Source organism: Malus domestica, chromosome 10 (genome assembly GCF_042453785.1).
Source record: "Malus domestica chromosome 10, GDT2T_hap1".
Taxonomy (NCBI): domain Eukaryota; kingdom Viridiplantae; phylum Streptophyta; class Magnoliopsida; order Rosales; family Rosaceae; genus Malus; species Malus domestica.
In genome coordinates, this window is record NC_091670.1 from 20683800 (window position 1) to 20711333 (window position 27534).

Genomic DNA, 27534 nt, shown 5'->3' on the forward strand with positions numbered 1-27534 from the left:
ACAAACAATGAAAAGGTAAGAGAGAGTAAGTTCCTGAGGCCTACATTGGTCGGAAAATCGTGAAGTTTTGTTAGGAAAACATCAAGTTCAAACATAGCTCCGTGTGAGCTTCTACGCACAGTTTCCATAAGCCAAGGCTTGGATTAAGTTTGTAGGGGTGAGAGGATGGTGGTCTAATGGTGTGTCAGCCTCGTCAGAGTCGGCCACGGCAGGAGGTCGCCATCTCAATTTATGTGTAGTGGGCACAAGGTAGAGAAAGTGAGAATTATTGGGTTTAGAAGATAGAAAATGGAAGGTGGTGGTGGTGTTTCACTAGAGTTGGCGATGGTGATTGCTCATGTCTGTATACAGATAGCAAAAAGAGAGCTTTAGATGAAAGAATCAAGAGAATGAGAGTTCAAGAGAAAGAGAGTGAGGGAAAAAAATGTTAGAGATAAAGTGTGTTTGAGAAGTATGAAGGAAGGGAACTCAGTGACAAAAAAATTTTAGTTGTGACGGGAATACAAGTGGTACACCACTTGTTTTAATAGAAGTGGTGGAAAATTTTATTTTTTAAGTTATTAACTTTTTAGCACACATATCCCACCATTTGTATAGTGACACGTGGTGTACCACCCCGTGTACTGGTCACACTGAAAAATCTCTCCTTGGGGACAAGGGAGAAATAAGGCGTGGGCCCCACCTGGCACACAACCCAAAGCCACAAGGGTAAAAACAGAAAAATAGCTCACGTAAATGTGAAATTACCAAATTGCACCTCACGTTTGTAGTGTCATAAAATTTTAACCGTAACTCTTATTTCGGTTCTACTTGCACCCATGCGTTCGTAGTGACAAGTACTACGACAATTTGCTAAGAGAATGGTTCATACGTGTTACGAAATAATGATCAACGAAAGTCAACAATCTTGCCTCTCGAGGCATTCTCGTCAAATCACTCTTTTAAAATTAATAAAGTCGTAAAAATTAGGGACGGGTTGTTACAAATTATATTCATACAAAAATAAAATTGTGGACACATTATTGTTAAATAAGAATAGGGAAATTTTTATCCTAAAATTTGAACAATAAATAAATTATTTTTGTACATACATTATTTTTTGTATATTAGCTTCACAAATTATACACAGTAGGTAATTCATTTTTGCTAAAACTAAACAATAAATAAATTATTTTTGAAGATACATTAGTGTTGTAAAAATTAAATAATAGGTACATTATCTTTTCACAAATTTTATGGTATAAAATTATAGGTACATTATTTTATTGATAAATAATTTAAAAGATACACTATTTCACTAAAAATTATATATATTTAAATTGAAAATTGTTGTTAAGATTAAGAAAACTTTACAATATCAATTAGAAGTAGATTTTATGGAGTGACAGAAAAGATATCCGACACATCATTCAGCCAAATTAATTACAAACCGTGGAAATCCTAAATTCTCATATAACATGCAATTTAGAGTATTAGTGCCATTTTTTTTTTTTGTAAAATTATTAATCCTCCTTAAAATTTGTATATGTTTAATTGTGCACATTAAACATGCAAAAAGGGGTACTTTATGTGTGACAACTCGTCCCGAATGTATATATTAGTTTGTCCTCGATAGCGTGGAAATGACGATTTTGCCCTTGAGCGTTGAGTTATGTGTGTGTAAATGGGCTATGGATTTTTTGACCAATTCATTTTCTTCCTAAGTAATTGGACCCAATTAGATTTTAGTTTTACTTGTTTTTGTTGGTAGCCCAAAGCTGGAACACACACAAACTTACCCTTGCGGCTTTCATCCATATTCTGTACAATTGTACGGACAACTCTCAAACTTACCCTTGCGTGCACGGATCGACGTCGAGAAGGTTGTCTTTGTGTTCCCTGTGAGCCCAGGAGCTCATCCATATAGTTAGTTCGACGTGAAGACTTCAATTACTTGAGAACCAGAAAACCCCGATGAGGTGCATTGTTCATCGATCGTGATCGAGGAGGTTTTGTCGAGTTTAGAGGTGTTAGAGAGCCTTATAACTTCTTCACGAAGCTTGAGGAAGGATTTTGAAAGGTTTTGGATGTCGGGAAGTCCAAGTTCGTGGAGTTGCAGAGGTGGCTAGAGTATCGAAGTTTTCCCAGCGAGATTCCGTTAGTTTTAGGTCCCCAAAGTGGTAAGGAAGTGTTCCTCTAGTCCTAAGCTTCATTTTGATATAAATTTCATGGATTTTGGAGTTAAAATGAGTGAGAGATGATGGTTTGAAGTTTTTCCCAGTTTTTGGCGACGGCGACGGAATCCGGTGACTCACCGGAGAATAAGATGAATATTCCGTCAACTTTGACGGAATATTCCTAACAGTGATTAACGGCATCAGGTAAAAATAACGGCATTTGCTTTTATTTAATAGAATATTCCCTAACGCTGTTAGGGAATCCGTTAGTGTGCCAGGCACGTGCTTGCGCGTGGGTGACGCGTATGGCAGTGCCTTGGTCGGCACATGAGGGCGTCTGGGACGTCGAAATTTTTTTCTAAAAATATGGGGATGTTCGTGGGGTTGAGTAGGCCACGATGGTATATTCAAATACCTCAATTGAGCAATGTATGAGAAGTTATTAGCTAGTTTTGTTTATGTACTTAAAAATAACGTTTAAATAGTTGTTTCGCATATAGGTGAGACCTATCCTGAGGATGAGCGCAGTCAAGTAAGGCTCGGGGGTTATGACGCTTCCACATATTAGTGAGTGGGCTTTTGGTTTTCCGTATATATATTTGGTATTTTTCCCAGAAAAATTAATTAAATGGTTTGATACTTTGAAATGCCATGTCAAATGCCCTCTATGTTTAATTGTGTATTATTATGGTTATATATATATATTGTTGCTCGACGCTGTGGACGCTCAGGTAAGCTTCAGGTGAGTATATTGATGGTAGTGATGATAGTGAGTACATTAGTGCTAAGATATATTTCTAGCTTATTATTCTGCACCTCGGTGTTAGTGCTCTGCTTGAGGATAGGGCCTAGCCTTCACGTGATCGTTCACCTCCCTTACCACACGCTCACTTTGGATCCAAGGTAGGTGCCAGCCTGTCGTACAGACCACTTTAGGTGGTTCCGACTCGTAGGTAACTTGCGATACTTCGCATAGCCTTCACGTGACCGTAGCACTTAAGCGTATTTATTTACACCCAGCCTTTCGTACAGACCACTTTAGGTGGTTCCAACTTATGTGCAGAGAACTAGTTGATAAGTTATAAATCCAGCCATACAAGTCATGTTAGGTGACTCCAGCTGGCTTACCATTTCATATTAGTTTATTTCACCTGGCTTACTTATTTCTTGTTGAGATTTGACATGGTATATTTGTGGAATTGTTATTTCGAATTTGGTTTTGACATGGTTTTGAAAAGTTTTGTTTTTGCCCACTCACACTTTCTGTTTTACGCCCCTGCAGGTTTTAGGTAGGAATGCTCGTTGGTGGCTCACAAGGAATTGACAATGGTTCTGACAGATCATCGCAAATGTAGGACCATCTTTGGTATTGTATAATTAGTATTCGTCTTGCTGGACTGCTTTTAGGCTACCTACGCTCTGGTTATGTGTAGTCACACTTATCTTATCTTATCTTATCTAGTGCTCTAGTTGGTTTGGCTTTTATTTATTCATATTTCTTTATATCTTATTCTTCCGCACTGCGCACATGGCTACGTCACCCTCACGTGACGGCCGGCACGCCTTGATTTAGGTTGGGGTGTGTCAGTTTGGTATCAGAGCCTAGGTTTGGCGGTCCTGTATATCTTGTGAATATTTTAATTATCTTGGTGTCTTCTGTCAGAACTATGCCGCCTCGTAGAGAGCCACGTCATTCAACTGAGCCGTGTATAATCTGAAGTTGAATCATTTCATGGGTAATGAAGGATATGAAGGAGCAGAGTGGTGGCTCAATCATATTGAGAAGACTTTTCGAGTGATGCAGAGTCAGGGAAATCTTCCGAATGATAGGTGGGTTGAGACGACTACCTGGTTTTTAGGTCCGGAACCTGCATCTGGATGGAGACATGAGTTTTATCAGTTATCACCAGAGGAAGCTACTAATTGGGAAGTTTTTAAGCAGTTATTTCAGAAGAGATTCATTCCTCCAGAGTATATAGATCGCAAGAAGCAAGAATTCACAGACCTAAAACAGGGAAAAATGACAGCTAATGAGTACTACAGAAGGTTTACTGATTTGTCTCGCTGTGATATGGAGGTAGCTGCTATCCGGTTAAGAGGCTTCGTTGTTTCAGGTTGGGTACTCGGAAGAAATGGCGTTTTATGGCCACCACGACTCCTTATGCTACTTACCAGGAGTTTTCTAAGATTTTATTACGGATTGAAGATTCAGAAAATATGCCTAGTGAGAGCGAGGAGGAAGAAGATAACCAGAAGAAGAAAGATGATAAAGATAAGGGTCAATCATCTCAGGGACCTCGTAAGACTCAAAGTTTTAAGAAGAGTGGCGCTAGTTCTAATTCTTCTAGCGGGGATATGAGTTCCACTGGTCAAATGAGAGGTGGTAGATTTTCTGGAGGTCCTCATTTTCAGAGACAGAGAGATTCTGGTGGTTTTGGTGGTTCTGGTAGTCCGTTTTGTCGTAGATGTAATAGTCGACATTTTGGGGAGTGCAGGCAGGGTAGTAGAGGATGTTTTACTTGTGGTCAATTGGGGCATCGGGCTATACATTGTCCTAAGAACCAGAAGAGGCCCCAGCAGCCTTCTTTATCACCACCAGTGCCAATCCAGCAAATTTCAGGACCTAGTGGTTATGCCCAGGTGGGCCGCGGAGGTTCTTATCATTACCAGGGCGATGTAGCTCCTTATTCTGCACGGCAATATCAGTATCCGCAGGACCCATATCAGCAGAGTGGTTACTCTCAGTATCCTGGAGGTTATATGTCGTATCCTCTCTATTCAGCTGGTGGATCTCAATGGTATCCTGGAGGACAATCCCAGCACGTGGAGGTTTCTTCTAGTAGTGCAGGATCATCGAGGCAGCCTAATCAGCCAGGCCAGGGGCGTAATGTGCAAGGTCGTAGTGGTCAGACTAGCAGAGGTCGTGGAGGACGACAGCAGGCTCAGGGACGTATTCACCACATGACACTACAGGATGCTCAGACTAATCCTGATTTGATCATGGGTACGTTGAATATTCTTGGTCACTTTGCTAGAGTATTAATTGATTGTGGTGCTACACATTATGTTATTTCTCATATGTTCGCTCAAATGACACAACCTCATCCAACACCTTTTAGGTATGATTTAGAGTTTGTGATGCCTAGAGGGGAGAGATGTTATGTTTGTTATGTTTATCCATGATGTCCCGTGTTAGTGGAGGATGTTGTTATGCCAGCTAACCTCATCCCATTAGATATTGTAGATTTTGATGTGATTTTGGGCACAAATTGGTTACATTATAATCATGCCAATATAGATTGCTACATGAAGTTAGTTACTTTCCATATTCTTGGATTACCTGAGGTTACATTTGTGGGCGAGCGTAGTGGAGTGAGACATGGTATTATTTCTGCCATAAAGGCTAAAAGGTTGTTAGAGAAAGGTTGTCAGGGATATTTGGGTCATGTAGTGTTGAATGATAATGTTCCTAGCAGTGTGGAGAATGTTCGAGTGATCAGGCATTTCCCTGATGTATTCCCTGATGATTTACCTGGATTGCTGGCAGACCGAGACGTGGAGTTCACTATTGATTTACTTCCAGGTATTGATCCTATATCTCTAACTCCTTATCGAATGACTCCTGCTGAATTGAGGGAATTGAAGATTCAATTGCAGGAATTAGTTGATAAGGGTTTTATTCAGCCTAGAACTTCACCTTGGGGAGCTCCAGTTTTATTTGTGAGGAAGAAAGACAGGACTTTGAGGCTATGTATTGATTATAGGCAATTAAATAGGGTAACAATTAAAAACTGTTATCCATTGCCGCGTATAGATGATTTATTTGATCAGCTTCGAGGTGCCTGTGTGTTTTCTAAGATTGATTTGAGGTCTGGTTATTATCAATTGAAAATTAAAAGTGAGGATGTCCCTAAGACAACTTTTAGGACTCGATATGGTCATTATAAGTTTCTTGTGATGCCATTCAGGTTAACTAATGCACCTGCAGCTTTTATGGATTTGATGAATCGAGTATTCCAGCAATATTTAGACAGGTTTTTCATTGTTTTCATTGATGATATTCTGGTGTACTCTAAGTCTAAATTAGAGCATGTTCGACATCTCACTTTGGTGTTGAAGAAATTGAGGGAACACGAGTTGTATGCTAAGTTTAGCAAGTGCGAATTTTGGCTAGATCAAGTGGCATTTTTGGGACATGTTATATCTGCTCAAGGTATTCTCGTGGATCCTCAAAAGCTAGTAGCCTTTGAGAATTGGGAGCAACCACGAATCGTCACTGAGGTACGGAGTTTTCTTGGCGTAGCTGGTTATTATTGACGGTTTGTTAAAGATTTTTCAGTTATTGCTTTACTGCTGACAAAATTGACTAGAAAGGATGTTAAATTTGAGTGAGATGATAATTGTGAGTAGAGTTTTCAGCAGTTGAAATATTGTCTCACTCATGCACCTGTTTAGACGCTTCCTGATTATAGTGGTAATTTTGAGATCTACAGTGATGCTTCCTTGAATAGTCTGGGATGTGTTGATGCAGCATGGTAGGGTGATTGCTTATGCGTCACGATAGTTGAAGCCTTATGAGACAAATTATCCTACTCATGATCTTGAGTTAGCAACTATCGTCTTTTTTTTTTGAAGATTTGGAAACATTATCTTTATGGTGAAAAATGTAAGATCTTTACGGATCATAAAAGTCTTCAATATCTTTTTACTCAGAGGGATCTTAATCTTCAACAACGAATGCGGATTGAATTGCTCAGTGATTATGATTGCACAATTGATGATCACCCTGGTTGTGCAAATGTGGTGGCGAATGCACTTAGTAGGAAGCCTCAAGCGAGAATTAATGCTTTGTACGCTTGTCATGTTCCTCTTCTTGCGGATTTGAGGTCCACTTGAGTGAAGTTAGGGGTGGAAGATAGAGATGAAGCCTTACTTGCTAATTTTCAGGTCAGGCCAATATTAATTGATCATGTGCTCGAGGCTCAGATGAATGATGAGGAAACCCCAAGAGTTAATTCAGGCAAGAAACGATGGGAAAAAGAAATATCTAAGGATTAAAGAATCGGACGACATGCTTATGAATGAGGGAAAAATGTATGTGTCGAACAATGCAGAGTTAAAGAAATAAATTTTGGATGGAGCGCACTGTTCAGCTTATGCAATGCATCCTAGAAGTACTAAAATGTATCATACCATTCGACCATTTTATTATTGGCCGGGTATGAAAAGAGAAATTGTTGAGTATGTGAGTAGGTGTGTTATTTGTCAGCAGGTCAAAGCTGAGAGGAAAAAGCTATTTGGATTGATGCAGCCATTTCCTATTCCATAATGGAAGTGGGAAGATATTACTATGGATTTTGTGAACAAGCTTCCTCGTACACAAAATGGTTATGATGGCATTTGGGTGATAGTTGATCGGCTTACTAAGTCAGCACATTTTATTCCAGTGAGGGAGAAATATTCTTTAAGCCGATTAGCTGAATTGTTCATATCGAATATTGTTAAGTATCATGGGGTTCCAGTTAGTATTATCTCGGATCGGGATCCCAGATTCACTTCTAAGTTCTAGGTAGCATTTCAAGAGGCCCTTGGTTCAAGGTTACTTTATAGTACGACATATCATCCTCAGACAGATGGGCAATCAGAGAGGACTATTCAGACGTTGGAGGATATGATGAGATCTTCTGTCTTACAGTTTGGCGACGCCTGGCAGTAACGGTTAGATTTAATGGAGTTTGCATATAATAACAATTATCATTCGAGTATTGGTATGTCACAATTTGAGGCACTTTATGGCAAGTCTTGTCGTACACCTTTGTGTTGGTCAGAGGTTGGTGAAAGAGTTTTAGTGGGCCCTGAGATTGTAGATGAGACTACTCAGAATATTCATGTAATTAAATCTAACCTGAAAGCGGTCCAGGATCGTCAAAAGAGTCTAGCAGACAAGCATGCCACTGGCCTAGTGTATAAAATTGGTGATTAGGTGTTTTTTAAGTTATCACCGTGGAAAGATGTAGTGTGGTTCGGGTAAAAGGGTATGCTAAGTCCTAGGTACATCGGACTGTATCAGATCACCGAACGAGTCGGTGAAGTTGCTTCAGGCTTGAGTTGCCTCCAGAGTTATCTAAAGTGCACGATGTTTTTCATGTCTCTATGCTTCGTCATTATATCTTTGATCCATCACATGTGATACCTTCTCAACCATTGGAAATTAATCCAGATTTGACTTATGATGAGGAGCCAGTGACAATTTTGGATTGGAAAGATAAGGTTCTGAGGAATAAGATCGTGCGCTTAGTGAAAGTTTTGTGGAGGAATCACTCAGTGGAGGAAGCTACCTGGGAGACGGAAGAGCGTATGAAAGAGATGTATCCATGCTTATTTTGTGGTTATTAGTTGTTTGTATGTTAATGTGTGAAATTTCGAGGACGAAATTTTCTTAAAGGGGGTAGGTTGTGATAGCTCATCCCGAATGTATATATTAGTTTGTCCTCGATAGCGTGGAAATGACGATTTTGCCCTTAAGCATTGAGTTGTGTGTGTGTAAATGGGCTATGGATTTGGACCAATCCATTTTCTTCCTAAGTAATTGGACCCAATTAGATTTTAGTTTTACTTGTTTTTGTTGGTAGCCGTTGACTCTCTCTTTCTCTCTCTTCTCTCTTGGCTTTCATCCATATTCTGTACAACTGTATGGACAACTTTCAAACTTACCTTTGCATGCACGGATCGATGTCAAGAAGGTTGTCTTTGTGTTCCTTGTGAGCCCAGGAGCTCATCCATATAGTTAGTTCGACGTGAAGACTTCAATTACTCGAGAACCAGAAAACCCCGATGAGGTGCACTGTTCATCCATCGTGATTAATGAGGTTTTGTCGAGTTTGGAGGTGTTACAGAGCCTTAGAACTTCTTCACGAAGCTTAGGGAAGGATTTTGAAAGGTTTTGGACGTCGGGAAGTCCAAGTTCGTGGAGTTGTAGAGCTGGCCAGAGTATCAAAGTTTTCCCGGCGAGATTCTGTTGGTTTTAGGTCCCCAAAGTGGTAAGGAAGTGTTCCTCTAGTCCTAATCTTCATTTTGATATAAATTTCATGGATTTTGGTTTTAAAATGAGTGAGAAATGATTGTTTGAAGTTTTTCCCAGTTTCAGGCGACGACGACGGAATCTGGTGACTCACCGGAGAAGAAGATGAATATTCCGTCAACTTTAACGGAATATCCTAACGGTGTCAGGTAAAAATAACGGCATATGCTTTTATTTAATGGAATATTCCCTAATGCCGTTAGGGAATCTGTCAGTGTGCCAGGCACGTGCCTGCGCGTGGGCTGCGCATCTGGCGGTGCCTTGGCCAGCGTGTGACGGCGCGTGGGACGTCGAAATTTTTTTCTAAAAATATAGGGATGTTCGTGGGGTTGAGTAGGCCATGATGGTATATTCAAATACCCCAATTGAGCAATGTATGAGAAGTTATTAGCTAGTTTTGTTTATGTGCTTAAAAATAACGTTTAAATAGTTGTTTCGCATATAAGTGAGACTTATCTAGAGGACGAGCGCAGTTAAGCAAGGCTCGGGGGTTACGACCCTTCCACATATCATTGAGTGGGATTTTGGTTTTCAGTATATACATACATATATATATATATATTTGGTATTTTTCCCAGAAAAATTAATTAAATGGTTTGATACTTTGAAATGCCATGTCAAATGCTCTCTATGTTTAATTGTATATATATATATATATATATATATATATATATATATATAGTTGCTCGACGCTGTGGACGCTCATATAAGCTTCAGGTGAGTATATTGATGGTAGTGATGATAGTAAGTACATTAGTGCTGAGATATATTTCTAGCTTATTATCCTGCACCCCAGTGTTAGTGTCCGCCCGAGAACAGGGCCTAGCCTTCACGTGATCGTTCACCTCCAACACCACACACTCACCTTGGATCCAAGGCAGGTGTTAGCCTGTCGTACAGACCACTTTAGGTGGTTCCGACTCGTAGGTGACATGCGATACTTCGCATAGCCTTCATAGCACTAGAGCGTATTTATTTACACCCAGCCTGTCGTACAGACCACTTTAGGTGGTTCCGACTTGTGTGCAGAGAACTAGTTTATGAGTTATAAATCTAGCCGTATAGGTCATGTTAGGTGACTCCGGCTGGCTTACCATTTCATATTAGTTTATTTCATCTGGCTTACTTTTTTCTTGTTGAGATTTGACATGGTATATTTGTGGAATTATTATTTTGAATTTGGTTTTGAGATATAAACATGTATGCTATTTTCTGGGAATTATACAGGTTTTACGACGAGGGGTTACTACTTTTGATAAGTGAAATGGTTTTGAAAAGCTTTGTTTTGCCCACTCACACTTTCTGTTTTGCGCCCCTCCAGGATTTAGGTAGTAGTGCTCGTTGGTGGCTCACGAGGAATTAACGGTGGTTATGACAAATCATCGCAAATGTAAGACCATCTTTGGTATTGTATAATTAGTATTCGTCTTGCTAGACTGCACTTAGGCTACCTACGCTCTGGTTATGTGTAGTCACACTTATCTTATCTTATATAGTGCTCTAGTTGGTTTGGTTTTTATTTATTCGTATTTCTTTATATCTTATTCTTCTGCATTGCGCACATGGCTACGTCACCCTCACGTGACTGCCAGAACGCTTCGATTTAGGTTAGGGTGTGTCATTATGTCACATCCCAGTCCACATAGCAAGATATTGTCAGCTTTGGGTCACGCCCTCACGAATTTGTTCTTGGGTTTCGGCACAAGAACTTCCCAAGAGGTCACCCATCTTAGGATTGCTCTCACCCAAACTCATTTAACTTTGGAGTTCTTATGGGATCCGGAGCCAGTGAATTCCCAAAACGCGTCTTGCAAATGGGAGGTGAGCATGTACCTATAAGGCATAGAGGATCATCTCCCCTAGGTGATGTGGGATCTCACAATCCACCCCCCTTAGGGGCCCGACGTCTTTGTCAGCACATTTCCGGCCAAGGATTGGCTCTGATACCAAATTGTCACATCCCAATCCGCATAGCAAGATATTGTCCGCTTTGGGCCACGCCCTCACGGATTTGTTCTTAGGTTTCGGCACGAGAACTTCCTAGGGGGTCACCCATCCTAGGATTTCTCTTGCCCAAACTCGCTTAACTTCGAAGTTCTTATGGGATCCAGAGCCAGTGAGTTCCCAAAACGCGTCTTGCAAATGGGAAGTGGATGTGGGATCTCACACTTTAGGTATTTGGAAAATGAAAATGTGTAAAGTCAAATATAATTAATGAATTTTCTTATGTGGAGTCTAGTTATTGAGTTTTATTCAAGTAAAAAACTTATGTCGGGTTTTATATGAAAAAAGTTGAGTTTGAAGGGTTAAAGTTATATTTTCAGTTCTTTTTATTCTTGAATAAAATCCAGTTTTCTCTAAAAAATTGTAACTTTTATTTTGTAGCAGTCTGTATTCCGTTAGGAGTGTGATTGTGTAAATCCTACTAGATTGTGTGTAAGATTCTATGAGATCTTTAGATGTTTCTTTATTTGTGTTACTTAGATAACAAGATTCTCTCTTCCTTATCACTGTAAATAAAGATACAAATATGTGAGAAATCAAACCATAGAATTCTCAAACTTTCTCCTCTCTCTCTCTCTCTCCCACCAGCCCTCTCCCATTTTTTACCCTTAGTAAAATAGGCTTAGAATGCATTATCAACACACTTTCGTTACTGTGCTAAGGAACTAAAGAATTTTGGACAACAATCTTCAACGTCATTCAACGACTTTTATTGTTTCCATCCAATTCAGGTTCTTCTAAAGAACGTAGTTGATATTTTATGAGCATAGCTTGAAAACATTCACCATGATAAAACCCCAAATTTGTTTTTGCTTTATATATTGCATGTGAGACCATGATTTTCGATGGTCGGAGCAAAGTGGATCGAAATATGAATACCTCAGAAGTCAGGTCATGGACTCAACAGCCTCCGCTACAAAGCTGAATAAATTCTATCCATGATCCAGTGGGCGAGACTTCACTGAGATTGACCATGCTTCTGCAAGATACGAAAACCTAATCCAGCAAGCAATCAACGAGTTTCCTATATTTTGGAGTCCTTATAATCTAAGGATTGGCATGCCAAGTAATCACACTCCTAAGAGAATGCAAATTCTATCCCTGATACCCTCTGGATTCTCCAGGTTTAATAAGGATTATACTATCCTAAAAGGTCATCTCCTAGACTGGTATAAATACATCATTCTAGGGTTCATCTCCGGCAATGCAATTATCCCATATTTATTTTCTTGCCTACTGCTTGAGTCTTATATTGCTTACTAACTTGACCTTCAAGAGAGCCTTTAACTGGCATAACCCTTTCCCTGGTTTTTGGCTTACTAAAAAAATCAATTATTATTTACTCTTTTACAGTTTACTTGAATTTGTGCATATTTAAACATAATTAAGGATATAAAATGAAGTTAGCGCTAACAAAATTATAATTAATTTTTCAAATCACATGGCATCAACCCAACATTCTTTGGGGATGCTCAGATCTGTCTTAACGTCGATTATTTGATATTACAATTGTTTCTTATATCCTTATTTCTGTTAACTACAGTGAAACAAGTGACGGAGATGAAACAGAGATGGATGAAGAAAAATGTGTAGTATGATATAACATATGAGTTTAGATAACAAAAAGTTGGCACTTTGTTTGTTGTTTTCATTTTTATTAATTATTTTATCGTCACCTATAAATGATCACGTGCTAGTTCCGTAAAAGGATGTTGTAAGAGTTGGAATGTAATTTTCATACACCTGTTAGATTTTAGGGAACTTTAACGAAAAGTTCCCGGTATTATTTACTTTAACAAAAAATCACATTTTTACATTAAAAAGTCAATATGGTACTATTCACTTTACCCTTTATTTTGTCCTTATTGTTAAAACTCAAAGTTTTCAAACCTTTTTTATTAGTTTTTCTTATATTTTAATCGTCTCCCATCTCATTCCCTTTTTATTTTTCTAATTTCCCAAAAAAAATAGAGGGAAAAAAAAACACAGCCCCCCCCCCTCAAAAAAAAAAATAACGGGGCCAAGTGTAGGTGTGTGTATATATGTATATATGCAGTGTCCAGTAGGGATGCTCATCCTCCGGTTGGTACATGGGATCGTTGCTGTAAACGACATAGTTTTGCCCATTATTAGCACCTTGAAACACAACATCCGACCTCGGTGGTTTTGCCCCAGATCATAGCGACGTAGTGACCACACTCCTCTTTGACACATTTGTTTAATAAATGTGGAATATGACATCATTCTCTTTTATTATCTACAGTTTAAATTACAAAAATACCCTTAAATCTAATGACCATTTTTTCTTTCTAAAATACTAAAACATACAGAAATCAATATGCAAATAAACAAACTGTCATTCGAAAAACAGATTCAGTAATTGGTTTCCTGGTTTCAACAAATATGCCTAACGTGGAAAGACTCGCACATTCTTAGTGCCATAATTCTTCTCTCTCTCTCTCTCTCTCTCTCTCGTTGTGTGTCTGTTTTTCTTAAAAGACATCGGTTGGGATATGTCAGTTTATTTTGATTGTTTAGCAACAAACCTTATCCCAAATTTGAAATACAAAGACCCAGATTAACTTGTTTTTTTTTATTTTTTAGTTATTATTTCATGAATCTCTTAGGTGAGCAAGAATTTATGTCGGCACTATCGCCTCCCAGTTTATAACATAAAATCTTGCATAGCTAAGATAGATTAAAGAAAACTTAGGAAAGGACCAAGAATTTGTAGATTAAGAATTTACTCTGCACTTTCTGTCAAACTGCATACATTTTGGGGGTTTAATGATAAAATTCTCGTTATGGTAGTTAATGATGAGGACAACAAAGATGTGCTTGCATTATTGTATATAGCTTGAGAGTGTGCTCCAAATGAGAGGGATTTCAAGGAAGTAGGAAGTACTCGAAGAAACATTCCATATTTTATTTGGTTTTGACTTGACCAAATGATACGCAAGCATATAGTTTTTTGGGACATTTTTACCCATACTTCTGAAGTGTTGTGGTGTTCTTGGAGATAGTTCTCCATCTTCAAGATTTTTTTTTTTTTTTTTTTTTTGAGGTTGAATTGATTGAATTTTAAATTTGATGTATAGGTTCTTCACATCTTCATTCCGTAATAGAGAAACCGTTATCCTTTATGTGGAATGAATGATATATGCATATACAAGTTGAAGTCATTTTCCTCTTAAAGCACCTTAAGTGGTTAAAGAGCCTTAGGGTTGGTCTGGATTTTTGGTGCTTTTAAAAAAAATAGTTTATTAAAAATTTTGGAATATTAAATGTATTTGGTAAAACAAAAAAAAAAACGTTTTTTTTTTTCAAAACATAGTAATCAATGCTCATTTAATGAAATTTCCAAGTGACAAGTATACCCTCACATGCTTTACAAAATTACAACTTTTGCCCCTACATTATTGTCTTTGACAATTATTATGTCACATTAAATATCATATATGTTTTAGTCATTTAATATATTCAAGGTAATTTATATAAAAGTTTACCAAACACTCAAACACTACTTTTTATTATTATTATTAAAAGCACTTTTACAACAAAAAAAAAGTTTACCAAACGCTCAATAACTTTATTTTACAGCTATTTATTCTTACATCACAGCAAAAATAATTTTTTATAAAAAAAAACACAACAATACCAAACTATCCCTTAGTAGAAAAATAAATGTTTAACCACTTGCTATAATAACGGGTAAAATGGCACCAGCACGTGAGTTTATCGCTACTTTCAAGAAAAAAGACTCAATGTACCATATGTTTGATAGAAACACAATGAGAATCAAGGAACCTTCCCCTTGACATTGTTCCCTCCCCAAATCATGTCGGTACTATGTTGTTATAAATTGATTCTATTAAAAATTCTACTAAAAAAGTATACAAAACTGATTTTACATGTATTTGAAATTGATTCTGCAAAAAATGTCGAAAATGAGTTAAACTGATTCTGCAAAAATGGTCAATGATTGATTGAACTGATTCTACAAAAATGGTCGAAGACGGGGTTGGCCTAATTCTGCAAAAAATGGTCGATGAAAGGTTGAATTGATTCTACAAAAATGGTCGAGGACTGATTCTGCAAAAATGGTCAAGGACGGGTTGAACTAATTATGCAAAAATGGTCCACGATGGGTTGAATTGATTCTGCAAAATGATCGAGGAAATGGTCGACGACGGATTGAACTAGTTCTGCAAAAATGGTCGATGACGGGTTGAACTAATTCTGTAAAAATGGTTAAAGACGGGTTGAACTGATTCTGCAAAACTAATCTATGACTGGTTAATTTGATTCTGCAAAAATTGTCGAAAACTGATTGAACTGATTCTGCAAAAGTGATCGATGACGTGTTTGTCACTAAGGCATGAAAAAGAGCTTAACATAGATCTAACATCTCTAAGGCACAATCTCTTTGGTAAAGAAGTCAAATCACTGCAAGCAAGTTACTTAAAACCAAGGTATTAAATATCGGTAATATCGGAAATATCGGTAGTCCGAAAACACGGAAATATCGATGGAAATATCGGGATAATATTGATATCGATAAAAATTACATGGAAACCACGGAAATTGTAAGAAAAACTTGGAAATTTTTATTGAAACTTTGCAGGATGTTTATTTAGTCAATCATCTATTAGTTTATCACAAAAAATTGGAAGGAAATGCATTGCATGATGGATTTAACATTATCAAGTTGATTATATAGCGAGCTGACAAACATTGTGAGTGTAGAAAATATGTAGTAATTAATGAAAGAAGTTTAAACACACCATGATTATTTATATATAATGAATTAGTACAATAGTTTACACTTTATACATTGCATGGTAAGATACATGAGTGACTTAGTACCACATAGAGTTCCTATGAGGTTCAAAATTTTCACTATCTTCATCATCTCTATGTGTAGAATGAGTGTATTGTGAAGAGTAGTTATCAAATGATAAATCCCCAAAATAGTTTTGCATGTAATTGTTAACATGCCACCCATATGGATCCGAGATTGGTTGACATTGTCCATAAGCAAAATCATTTGAAGATTGAGTCTCGGATTGTTTCCATGAGTCGCTCGATTCCATCCCAACAGGAATGGGATATGAAGGGTAGGGAAATGGTTGGTTATGAGTATTACCATAGTTACTACTTCCCACTTAATTACTTAAAAAAATTAACATGTAATTGTTAACATTACTTAATTACTTAAAAAAATTAACATGCAAGTATTAATTACTTAAAAAAAATTAACATACGAGTCCACACAAATTTATTTGTTGTTGTATAAATTACAATAATATAAATATAAGTTTGTAAACTTACCTTAAATATGGAACCCTTTGTGTTCAAGCTTTGGAATTGATCTGGAATGGCTTTGAAAGGGGTAAGGGAAGAAGAAGAAACGAAAATACTCTGAATGGCTCTGATACTCCACCTCTGAGAATGTGAAAGAATAGAATAATTATACAACATTACTTAATTACTTAAAAAAATTAACATGTAATTGTTAACATTACTTAATTACTTACAAAAATTAACATGCAAGTATTAATTACTTCAAAAAATTAACATACGAGTCCACACAAATTTATTTGTTGTTGTATAAATTACAATAATATAAATATAAGTTTGTAAACTTACCTTAAATATGGAACCCTTTGTGTTCAAGCTTTGGAATGGATTTGGAATGGCTTTGAAAATGGTAAAGGAAGAAGAAGAAACGAAAATGCTCTGAATGCCTCTGATACTCCACCTCTAATAAGGTGAAAGAATATAACAGACAATGGCACACTGTTTTGCATGTGAAAGAATATCACAGACTCACAGTGGCACACGGTTTCATTATGAAAGCACTATTATTTGTTGTCCATGGTCTGAAATTGCAAAAAGTTATTGTAAAATCAGTCAGGTGAGTCAGATGAGATGACCCAACCACACACACACACAGACATGCCACCACACACGCACACTCACCTCACACGCATACAGTCTCTCTCTCTCGAACCTTCTCTCTTCTAAGTCTTCTCTGAGCTCCCTTCTCCCCCTTCTCCATTCTCCCACACACACAGATCTCCCACACACACGCACAGAAACCCAAGGTCTCTCGATCCTTCTCCCACACACACACACACACAGACCCAAGGTTTCTCGATCATTCTCCCACACACACGCACAGAGACCCACATCGCCTTCTGCTTCTCCCTTGTCGGCGCCGTCTCTCTCCTTTCTCTCTGCACCGAGGGTCCGAGACCCACATACACACACGCACACCCATCATCATCATCATCAGCAACCTCGTCTTTCTCCCTCTCTTTCTCGTCTTTGCACCGAGGGTCTAAGACCCACATACACACACGCACACCCATCATTATCATCAGCAACCTCGTCTTTCTCCCTTTCCCTCTCCTTATATGTGAAATTTAAGTCCAAAATCGTGTTTTTGCAAGGTTTTTGGGACGAAATCGGCTCGGGAATAGGCACACCCATCTCCAGCCAGACCGTGGGTGTCGACGAAGTTTCCGAACACCTCCGACCTTTTCACGGCAAACGGAATATATAAAAACGTTCGTCTCATCTTCTATTTCATTTTCATACCTAGATCGAAGTCTAGGGTCCTGTTTTACAGTCGGCCCGAGCTGTAGAAGCTCCGGCGTTCTTCTCCAAGTGCCCAGTTCCAAATCTATCGCGATAATTTCGAAAATATCGCGATATTATCACGAAAACCATTTGGATAGTTAAAAAAATATCGGTACCCTTAAAAACAGATAATATCGGCGATATATCGCCGATATTATCGGCATTTTGTTCCTTGCTTAAAACAAACAAATCAATTAATTAAGTATGTTGGTACGGTCAACAATGGCACACCTGAAACACCACACACTAATTTAAGATGGACTCAAGGACTGCACAAGGCCCCTTGAAGGCCGCGTTAAACTGACACCAAGTCTACTACTGTGGATGCAAATTTCCGCCTTCTTCTTCTTGGACAAAATTGCACCTGCAAAACAATTAACACCTTAGGTCAAGGCCAAGAGCCTCATGCGCCCACAATGAATGGGGGGGGCTTTGGCCGAAGAACCTCCGATGCCAAAGTTAGAATTTAGAGAGAAAGAGTATTTAGAGAATTTTGGGATTTTTGCCAAAGTGTTGGAATTGATTTTTGGTGAGAATAGGTGCCTATTTATAGGGTTAGGCCTTGCCCAATTTTGAATAAAGGTAACCGGCCACTAAAGGGTTTTTTTGGGGTTCAATTTCATGTTTAATTAGCCAATTTATTGGCTAATTAAATATGAAATGAATAAAAGGGTGGTTATAAAAATAAATGACTATTTTAATAAGGACAATGAGAAAGGTGAGGATGGGAATGGTGGCCAGCTTTGACTATTAATTTGGGTGATTTTATTGACTATTAAGGATGATTTTAGGAGATATGGTAGGTATATATTATTTAGCTAATTGATTAGCTAAATAATGAAATAGAAAATACTAGGTTTTGGGAAATACCTTATAGAAAGGATTTGATGAAAGAGGTTTTTAATTGTTACCTTTTTTGGGCACTTTTGACTTGATTGAAAGATGATTGCCCACTGCTCGCGCGTAGGAATCCCGGTATGCCTCAAGGGTATTTTTGTCCTCTTTTGTCCAAAAAACCACGTGGCGCCTAGTGAATATTTTTGGCTCCACAAATGCCCCCACACCTGTTGGGCTGCTCGTAGAAAAGGGCAGCAGGTGTAGAGATCTTCTTGCTTTAAGAAACTTAGGACTGCTTCCTATTTTGATGTAGATTCTCTCTTTAATAGGAAATTAGATCCTTATAGGAAAGGGAAATAAATTTCTCTCAAAGCCTATTTAAGTCCACCTTAAGTGGGTTATTAAATCAACTTTGGAGAGTGATTTATTCTACCCTACAAGAGAGAGATAGCTTAGAGGATATTTGTTCCCCCTCCTCTAGCAGTCTTCTACATCTTGCCCATGCAAAGGACCGTCTTTCGTTGCTTTCTTCGTCTTCTTCGTGCCGCACTGAGGTAAGAAAAAATTAATTTTCCTTGTCTTCTTCTTGGATGGTGCTACCGCGGGGCAGCCGTCGGGGTGGTGCAGCACGTCGGCTAGCATGGGCCAGGAGTCGGCTCGGCATGGGCCGATGAGGTATTGTGGCAGGGACCACTGCTTTAAGATGCTTGACTTGGCTAGAACCAATGGCAGTTTATGTGGCTGGGGCCGCAGATTATGGCGCTGGGGCGCAGTACTAGGTGAGTCACATGGCTCATGTCCTTTTAGGCTTTTGGACATGACGCGAGCTAGGCAGGTGATTGAAAGAAATGAAAAGGTTGCGAGCCTCATGAGCTGCTGGAATGTTGGGTTGAACTCCCCTGCTGGGTACCACGAATGGCGTTGGCTACTTTAGCTCTCTTCGTCAGGAGAAACATGGGCTGCTCTCAAAATAAGAGGTGAATAGGATCAAGGCGGATGCATTGGCTCGTCCAATCACCGTTGTGGATCCTGCTGCAAGTGAAGGTGGGAAAAGGGATCTTCCCTGCCTGCTCAAGAGATGCCGGCTGAGAAAAAACCAAAGACTTCTTTCGCTGTTTATGCAAAGGATGAAAAGTTGATTGCTGCTTATAATCAAGGGATCCACTTCAAGAGAATCGTCGATAGGCTTGAACCCCAAGTGTTAGAACTTCAAAGTGTACTGAAGATCAACGAAAGTTTGAAGAAAGAAGTAGATGAGCTGCAACGCGTCCATGTTGGTATTGGTGAAGTAGTTGGAGAAGTTGGTGCCCAGGCTGGAGCAGTCTAGGGTGATGCCGCTGCTAAGAGCTTCGTGGCTGCTGAAGGTGTGGCGACCGAATAGTCGTGGGATGTCCAGGCTGCTAAAGTGTAGTCATCTAGGTAGCCTTTAAGATTTTCTTTGTTTTTCCTTGTAGCTCTTGTTTTGCTTGAACTCCTTCGGCCTTTGCTAGTTGTTTATAAACATGTTTTCCTTAACCTTTCTTCATTTTTGCTTCTTTTGTTCATGCCCTAACCTTTAGACTTGATAGACCAGTGTCAAACATGCTACTTTTTTATAAGCAGACAAACTCGCGTAGCCTATGCAGCCGTAGGTGTTGGTGTAGAACTTTGCAAAGTTGTTAGCCATTGGGTTGGCAGCCGGATGCCTTACTTATAGAAGCAGACAAGTCCTCGTAACCACTAAGTTGTTAACCTTGACTTTCTCCAATTCTGTAGGTTGCGTAGCAAGTATCACAACACTTTAGAACTTGGTATAGGTTGATATGCGCTTGGCAGAGGTGAAGTTTATCGACTACGTAGCATGTTGGCAGTGGATAAAACTTCGTATATGCGTGCTAGCTTGTTTAACCTTTCACAAGAATGTGCTCTTGTATAAGTCTAGTGCGGTTTTACTGCTCGAAGGGCAAGCCGTAGGCAGTCTTCCGGAATCCGTAGGCTACCTTAGTGCACTCGGTAGCAGCTTTAAGATTTCAGGGCAGCCGTCCATCGGATGTACTGCGTAATGTGCCATCTCCGTCTTTAGGGCCCGGTTCCCCACAGATTAAGCCAAGAGACCCAAAATCCTTCAGTTAGCTAAGCCTTGAAAAAGACCATTGCGGCTACTTCTAGGAATCCCGGCGCAAGCCATCGTGCATCTAGTTATACTAAGACAGCCCGGCTCATCCACGTTTGGATATTCGGAGTGTAAGAGTTTATCCTCCCGTTCTTGGAGAGCTGACCCATATGGGTGTCGGGGAATTGGTTTACCCTCTCGCGTTGGAGAGCAATTAGTTTACCCTCTCTCACTAGAGAGCATGGTTGGTCCCTCGGGGGGCGCAATTCCTGCTGTAAGTCCCTAAGAAGGGAGCGGTCTTCTTTTGAAGTGCAGAAGTGATCAGTTGTTGTAAGCATGCAGCCAAGCCAAGTCGTGATTACTTCTGAATTCCTCATTGAAAAACGAGTTAAACGAACGAGAACTTAGATGTAAGGTAATAACTGCATAACAACTGGATAATCCTCGGCTGGTGAGGTAGTGCCTGTCGAGCTGCTTGAGTCTTCTGGCAGTGATGAAGGTTTTTCTTATGACCAGATCTCCAGGCTGGAACTGCCGGATCTTGGCCCTTTTGTTGTAGCTGGAGAGGAGCTGATGTTGGTAGGCTGCGATGCGAGTGATAGTCTGTTCGCGCCTCTCTTCTTCCAGATCTAAGCTTATGGCCATCTCTTTTCGGTTGCTCATCTTTTGGTTGTGTGATATGCCCATAAACATCCTTGAAGTTCGTCTGGCCATTTTCTTTTCTTATTGGTGAAGTAGTCGGTTGCCACGATCATCATGCCTTTGCCCCTAGTAGTCTGGCTGGTGATTAGCTAGGACTCAGAATGAATTGAAAGCTTTTTCACCACCAAGTCTTTTGTCATTCGAAGGCTTGCTAGTGGGGCTTCGTACTCTGCTTTGTTATTAGATGCTTTGAAGCTTAGAGTGATTGCCTGCTTGAGCATTGAAACGTTTGGGGTGGCAAGAACCACGGCTGCTCATGAACCTTCGTAGTTGGATGCGCCGTCGACATGCAAACGCCAGAAATCTCCACTGAGGGAGCAAGTGTGGCTAAAGTGTGCTCGGCTACCTTCGGGGCGTCGTTGGGCCGAGTTGTTTCGTTCGTCAGAAAACTTGCATCTGCCAGGGTCTACGCCTTTATCGTTGCTGGTTTGGATTCGGCGGAATAGTGCGTCATGATGATGACTGCTTGCGTTTGAAGGTAAAACTTGTGCTTCCGGGTTGCAACAATTATCGCCAAAGTTAGCTTTTGAATTTTTAATAGCATCGAGAAGAGCTTTTGAACTGTCGAATACAGGTAGTCGGGGCCCCATCTCTTCTCGTATGATGGTAGAGCTTATTGCTACTTTAGATACCGTCAAACATGTGAATAAGTCCTCCGCTGCTTCTAGGGAGGTGATGTCGGGTACTTCTTCAAGTCCTTAAATGTGCATTGGTGAGCCTCATCCCAAAGTGCATGCTTCTCTGCCAAAGCAAAAGAGTCTGCCAGAGTTCGATCTTCTTTCATGATCAATTTTTCGAATAGCGGGTGGTCTGCTAGAAGTCCTTTTTGGAAGGCTGCTCTAGTTATCGAGTCGTTGCATCCGACTATTTTTGCCTTATCTACTTTGAATCTCCTCACATAGTCGCAAAACAACTCCTTTGGGTTCTTCTTGATGTCGAACAAATGGTCAGACTTCTTTTTTATCGAGCGATAGGATGAATATTCTTTGGTGAAAACCAAAGAAAGTTCGTAGAAATTCCGGATGGATTGTGGCGGCAGGGTGTAGAACCAATCTTGCGCCTCACCTTGTAGAGTGGTGGCGAATATCTTGCACATGAGATCATCGTTGTTTCGATAAAGGATCATTGAGCTTCGGTAGCGTTTTATGTGTCTCTCCGGGTCTTCATCCCCTTTGAAAGATATGAAATGTGGCATGCTGAACTCGCGTGGAGGTTCCTCCTGCTCGATCTCGTCCATGAAGGGTGACCTGCTTATGTTGGTCATGTTCCGTCGTAGTGCCTCGTCAGTGACCTCATTGCGTTGTAAATCATGCAATCGCTTGGTCAAGAGTCTCTCTACTTCTTCCTGAATTTTCCTTTGTTGGGGTAGCTGAGCTCTCGGCTGCCCCCAGCCATGACTTGCTGGTCTAGGCTTCTCTTCCATGTGTTTGGCTCGTCTATGCCGCGGATGCAATGCATGTGGTGCGTTCCTAGCAGGTGAGCGAGTTCTTCGCAGGCTGCTGGTTGAACTTGAGCTGGATTGAGTGACTGCTTCTCTCCGTCCGTCGTGCTGCTTACTCTGATGTGAGGTGGAGGATGCTCCTTGTGGGCTTAACCGCGAATGGATACTTTGCCCGGAAGGTTGCTTATGTTGATTATCAGAGTATGACCCCAACCGTGAATGTATGCTCATCTGTGGGCCTAGTCGAGAGTGCATGCTCCTCCGCGCGCTAAGACGGGAATGTACACTGGCCAAACGTTCGGCTCATGGCTGGTCGAGTGGCTGCTTACCGGGACGCTGCTGGAAAGGTCCGTCTGCCCTTGTCCTATTTCGGGATACCTCATCCAGGGCACGTTGGATCCCGATGCGTTGCAAAAGTTGATTCACCAAGGTTGTCTGTTGTGCAAGGGTGCTCGTCAACTCTATGACTTGTTGAGACAAGTGTTGTTCGCCATTTGGATTTGAAGAGCTTGGAATGAATGCGCCTCCTTGGACAGTGGAAGGGTGGTAGACTCCGGGCGCGAGATTTGAGTTGGGAAATGTCAAATCCGCGAAAAAATGTGGTGAGAATGCCCCCGACTCGATGGTAGGTCAGGATGGTTGAGATAGTCTTGGGCCGACTTGGGTTGCTTGGAAAGCCACGGGAGCAGGCTGGGCCACGAGAGCGGGCTGGGCCGTGAGAGTGGGCTGCTCGACTGGAGTTGGCTGGGCCACGAGAGTGGGCTGCTCGTCGGGAGCAGGCTGGGTCACGAAAGCAGGCTGCTCGGCAGGAGCAGGTTGGGCCGTGAGAGTAAGCTGCTCGACAAGAGCAGGCTGGGCCATGGGAGTGGGATGCTCGACTGAAGCAGGCTGGACCACGGGAGTGGGCTGCTCGTCGAGAGCAGGATTGTCATGAGAGCAGGCTGCTTGGCAGGAGAAGGCTGGGCCGCGATAGCAGGTTGCTTGGAGGGAGCAGGCTGGGCCACGGGAGTGGGCTGCTCAACGGAAACAGGTTGCTTAGTATGTGATGCATGCGAATGCGAGGCTTGGGCCCGGGCCCGTGCAAACTTGGATGGCACGACTTGGGCCGTGGCCTTGGTGCCGTAAGCCTTGGACGGCATGGCTCGAGCTGTGGTGAAGGCACCATGGACCTCGCCATGGGTGGCTGCCGAGGTAGCCACCGTGGTGGTTCCCATGGTGGAAACTCGTGGTGGTGGTGCTGCTCCACTTATTGTCGCATTTAGCCTCACGGATCTCCGCAATCTCATTTCTTGAACATTAGAATTTTCACTTGTGGAATTTTCTAAATTTCTAACCATTATATTTTGCTTATACGTTTTATCAAAGAACCTTTGCAAGTAAAAAATTCTAATAATAAGAACGTATGAAAAATATTCAAATGGACTAGAAAATAAAGAAAAAACCTTTTTGTGCGAGAGTCTTCTACGAGTATGGATTTCAACTCTCAATGAAAGCACCAATTTGTGGATGCAAATTTCCGCCTTCTTCTTCTTGGACAAAATTGCACCTACAAAACAATTAACACCTTAGGTCAAGGCCAAGAGCCTCACGCGCCCACAATGAATGGGGGGGCTTTGGCCGAAGAACCTTCGATGCCAAAGTTAGAATTTAGAGAGAAAGAGTATTTAGAGAATTTTGGGATTTTTGCCAAAGTGTTGGAATTGATTTTTGGTGAGAATAGGTGCCTATTTATAGGGTTAGGCCTTGCCCAATTTTGAATAAAGGTAACCGGCCACTAAAGGGTTTTTTTGGGGTTCGATTTCATGTTTAATTAGCCAATTTATTGGCTAATTAAATATGAAAAGAATAAATGGATGGTTATAAAAATAAATGACTATTTTAATAAGGAAAATGGGAAAGGTGAGGATGGGAATGGTGGCCGGCTTTGACTATTAATTTGGGTGATTTTATTGACTATTAAGGATGATTTTAGGAGATATGGTAGGTATATATTATTTAGCTAATTGATTAGCTAAATAATGAAATAAATACTAGGTTTTGGGAAATACCTTATAGAAAGGATTTGATGAAAGAGGTTTTTAATTGTTACCTTTTTTGGGCACTTTTGATTTGATTGAAAGATGATTGCCCACTGCTCGCGCGTAGGAATTCCGGTATGCCTCAAGGGTATTTTTGTCCTCTTTTGTCCAAAAAACCACGTGGCGCCTAGTGAATATTTTTGGCTCCACAACTACCACGATCGCAGGGAGAATTATAACGCCAACAAAGATGAATTAAGTTAACAGTAATAGTGGATGTGTTGAATAATTTGCGTGTTCTATAATTTACAAGACAACAACAACAAAAATTTCTCCAATTCTTATGAATATTAGTGGGTAAATTACACAAATTTCCGTAATTACTCTATGAACTTAAATCACTGTCAATTTGTCTCTAAACTATTTTTTTTTTAAATTTTGAAACTTTGAACTTTTTAATTAACCAATTTATCCCTCATTTACAAATTTCTACACATTTCATCTAACAATTTACGTGTTGGTCACATTTTATCAAATTTATCGTATAGTATGTGTCTCAACCAGTCAAGGCGCGATTTTCTATTCCACAATCTCTATACCCTTATTAGAGATTTTTTTTTTCGTCCAAGCGATATTGGATGTGAAATGCCTCTAGAAGTGGCCCAGTGGCTAAGGACAAATTCCACGTCTGTATTCTACGGGATCCATCTTGAGTTCGATTTCTGACGTTGGTAAATCACACAATAGTGGTCAGGAGAGAGGATTGCTGTGACAAGGCCACCATCAGATAAATGACCCTTATTAGAGTAAATACCTACCTATCAATTCAAAGCTAGCCAATGAGTCAGATTTCATAAGATCATAAGAACATCTATAAATTAATCTTTTTATGAAAACACACCATATTCCCTTTCATATTTTTTTTCTTTATTCACGACCTTTCATATAAACAATCTAGTAAGGACGCTCCCCAATCCAGTTTCCAGGAGGATCATAGCTACAAATAACAAAAATCATACCATTCTTACACTTAGCCCTAGCACATCCAACACGAGTTGAATTGCGCCAAACCACTTGGGTATAATGCCCACACACCTTCCCAGCAGTGCATGAGTTAGAGTCGTAATCATAGTCGGGCTTCTCAGTCACCCAAAATTTCACAGCTTGTCCGCCTGTCATTTCTGATCCCCAGCCTTCAGCCAAGTTCTCACCGTAAGGCCCTTGCGAATGCACCATTTCACACGTCTCAATCTTCGAATCAGCGTACTTTTGGGCATAGGCCGCAACGGTTTCGTTCCATTTGATCGGACCAACACCAACCTCTGCCCTAGCTTTGTTGTGCTCGTCTATGAAGTCTTGGTGGGGTTCTTTGGCTGGTCTGGCTTGAGAGACATAGGTAGTACTTAAGATTAGTACTATGGAGCTTATGCGTAGGAAAAGCTTGATAATCCCCATTGTTTCTATCACTTTGTAAGGCTCAGATGTTTTCGAGATTAATTGAGTATGTGAATACAACATGTGGGACATGGAAATTGTGCATATTTATAGCTAGAGAGATCATAGGGCTAAAATTTCTTAATTAAATGGTGTTAAAAAGGCATAACAACATCTCCAGCGGATAGATGTAAATTTGAGAATGTAAATGGGGTGTTCTACTCTATTGGGAGAGAAGTAAATTTGAAATCCAATTTAATTTTCTCTTTTGATTTGCGGGAAACACCAAAAAAAATGTAATAAAATATGTATACATAGATTTTTATTTATATTTTTTGACCATATGTATATTTTGCATCTCTCCATTGTAGAATTTTAAGGCCAACCAAAAATACAAATACACATTTAAAAGTATTTTGCATCTTCTAGTGGATATGCCCTAATAAATGGTAAGGAACAGAATCTCAACATTCAATGCTGTTTATGATATTCCTTAGATTTGGTCAAAAATAATGAAACGAAAGCAATTTCATGCCTAATATTAGGGGATTTTTGGGTTCAATTTGAATCCGGTGTCTCATTATTTTCTTTTTGTCATTGAGAATCAAATTTTTTTCTTTTAAGTAATTTAATACAGTAAAATGATAACTAAAAAGAATGAGGTGAGTAAAAGGGATAAATGGGAATAGGGCCACTTTTCTGAAAGAAAAAAAAAATATGCTAGTTGCCTTTCTGTCGTCTTTTTCTTTGTACCTTCCCCGCTCACTGTTTGTCACTTGGACTTTACCTTCCACACTAAAAAATTGCCAAAGGTCCCTAAACCCTAGTTAATTAGTTGGCCTTAGTTCTAATTAATAACATGAGATGGATCGTAGACCTTATAATATATAGATCGTTTAATTAGCCTATATACATATATCTTTTATTGTAATACTCTTAGACATGTTTCCCAAGAGGCTAATGCATGGTTTGAAGATGTGATGATATATATATACATATACATATACATATATAATATATGTGTGCGTGTGTGCGTGTGTGTGTATTGTGATGAGTCGATATTATACTATATATTTTACCCTAATCTTAGTTATAGTTTATTAGTTATAGTTTATTAGTTATTT

The 27534-nt window shown here is 39.8% G+C and overlaps 2 protein-coding genes across 2 annotated transcripts; one reads left to right on the top strand and one right to left on the bottom strand.

The window, feature by feature from the left end:
* Positions 1-3888: 3888 nt before the first annotated feature.
* Positions 3889-8552, top strand: LOC139188600 (uncharacterized). Its single transcript, XM_070806215.1, has 5 exons — positions 3889-4270; positions 4363-5160; positions 5353-6437; positions 6870-7006; positions 8258-8552. The coding sequence occupies exons 1-5, from the start codon at positions 3889-3891 to the stop codon at positions 8550-8552; spliced, it is 2697 nt and encodes an 898-aa protein (XP_070662316.1).
* A 17329-nt stretch (positions 8553-25881) lies between these two features.
* On the bottom strand, positions 25882-26431 carry LOC103445181 (pathogenesis-related protein 1A-like). Its single transcript, XM_008384169.4, has one exon. The coding sequence runs from the start codon at positions 26429-26431 to the stop codon at positions 25931-25933; it is 501 nt and encodes a 166-aa protein (XP_008382391.1). The 3' UTR covers positions 25882-25930.
* Positions 26432-27534: the final 1103 nt, after the last annotated feature.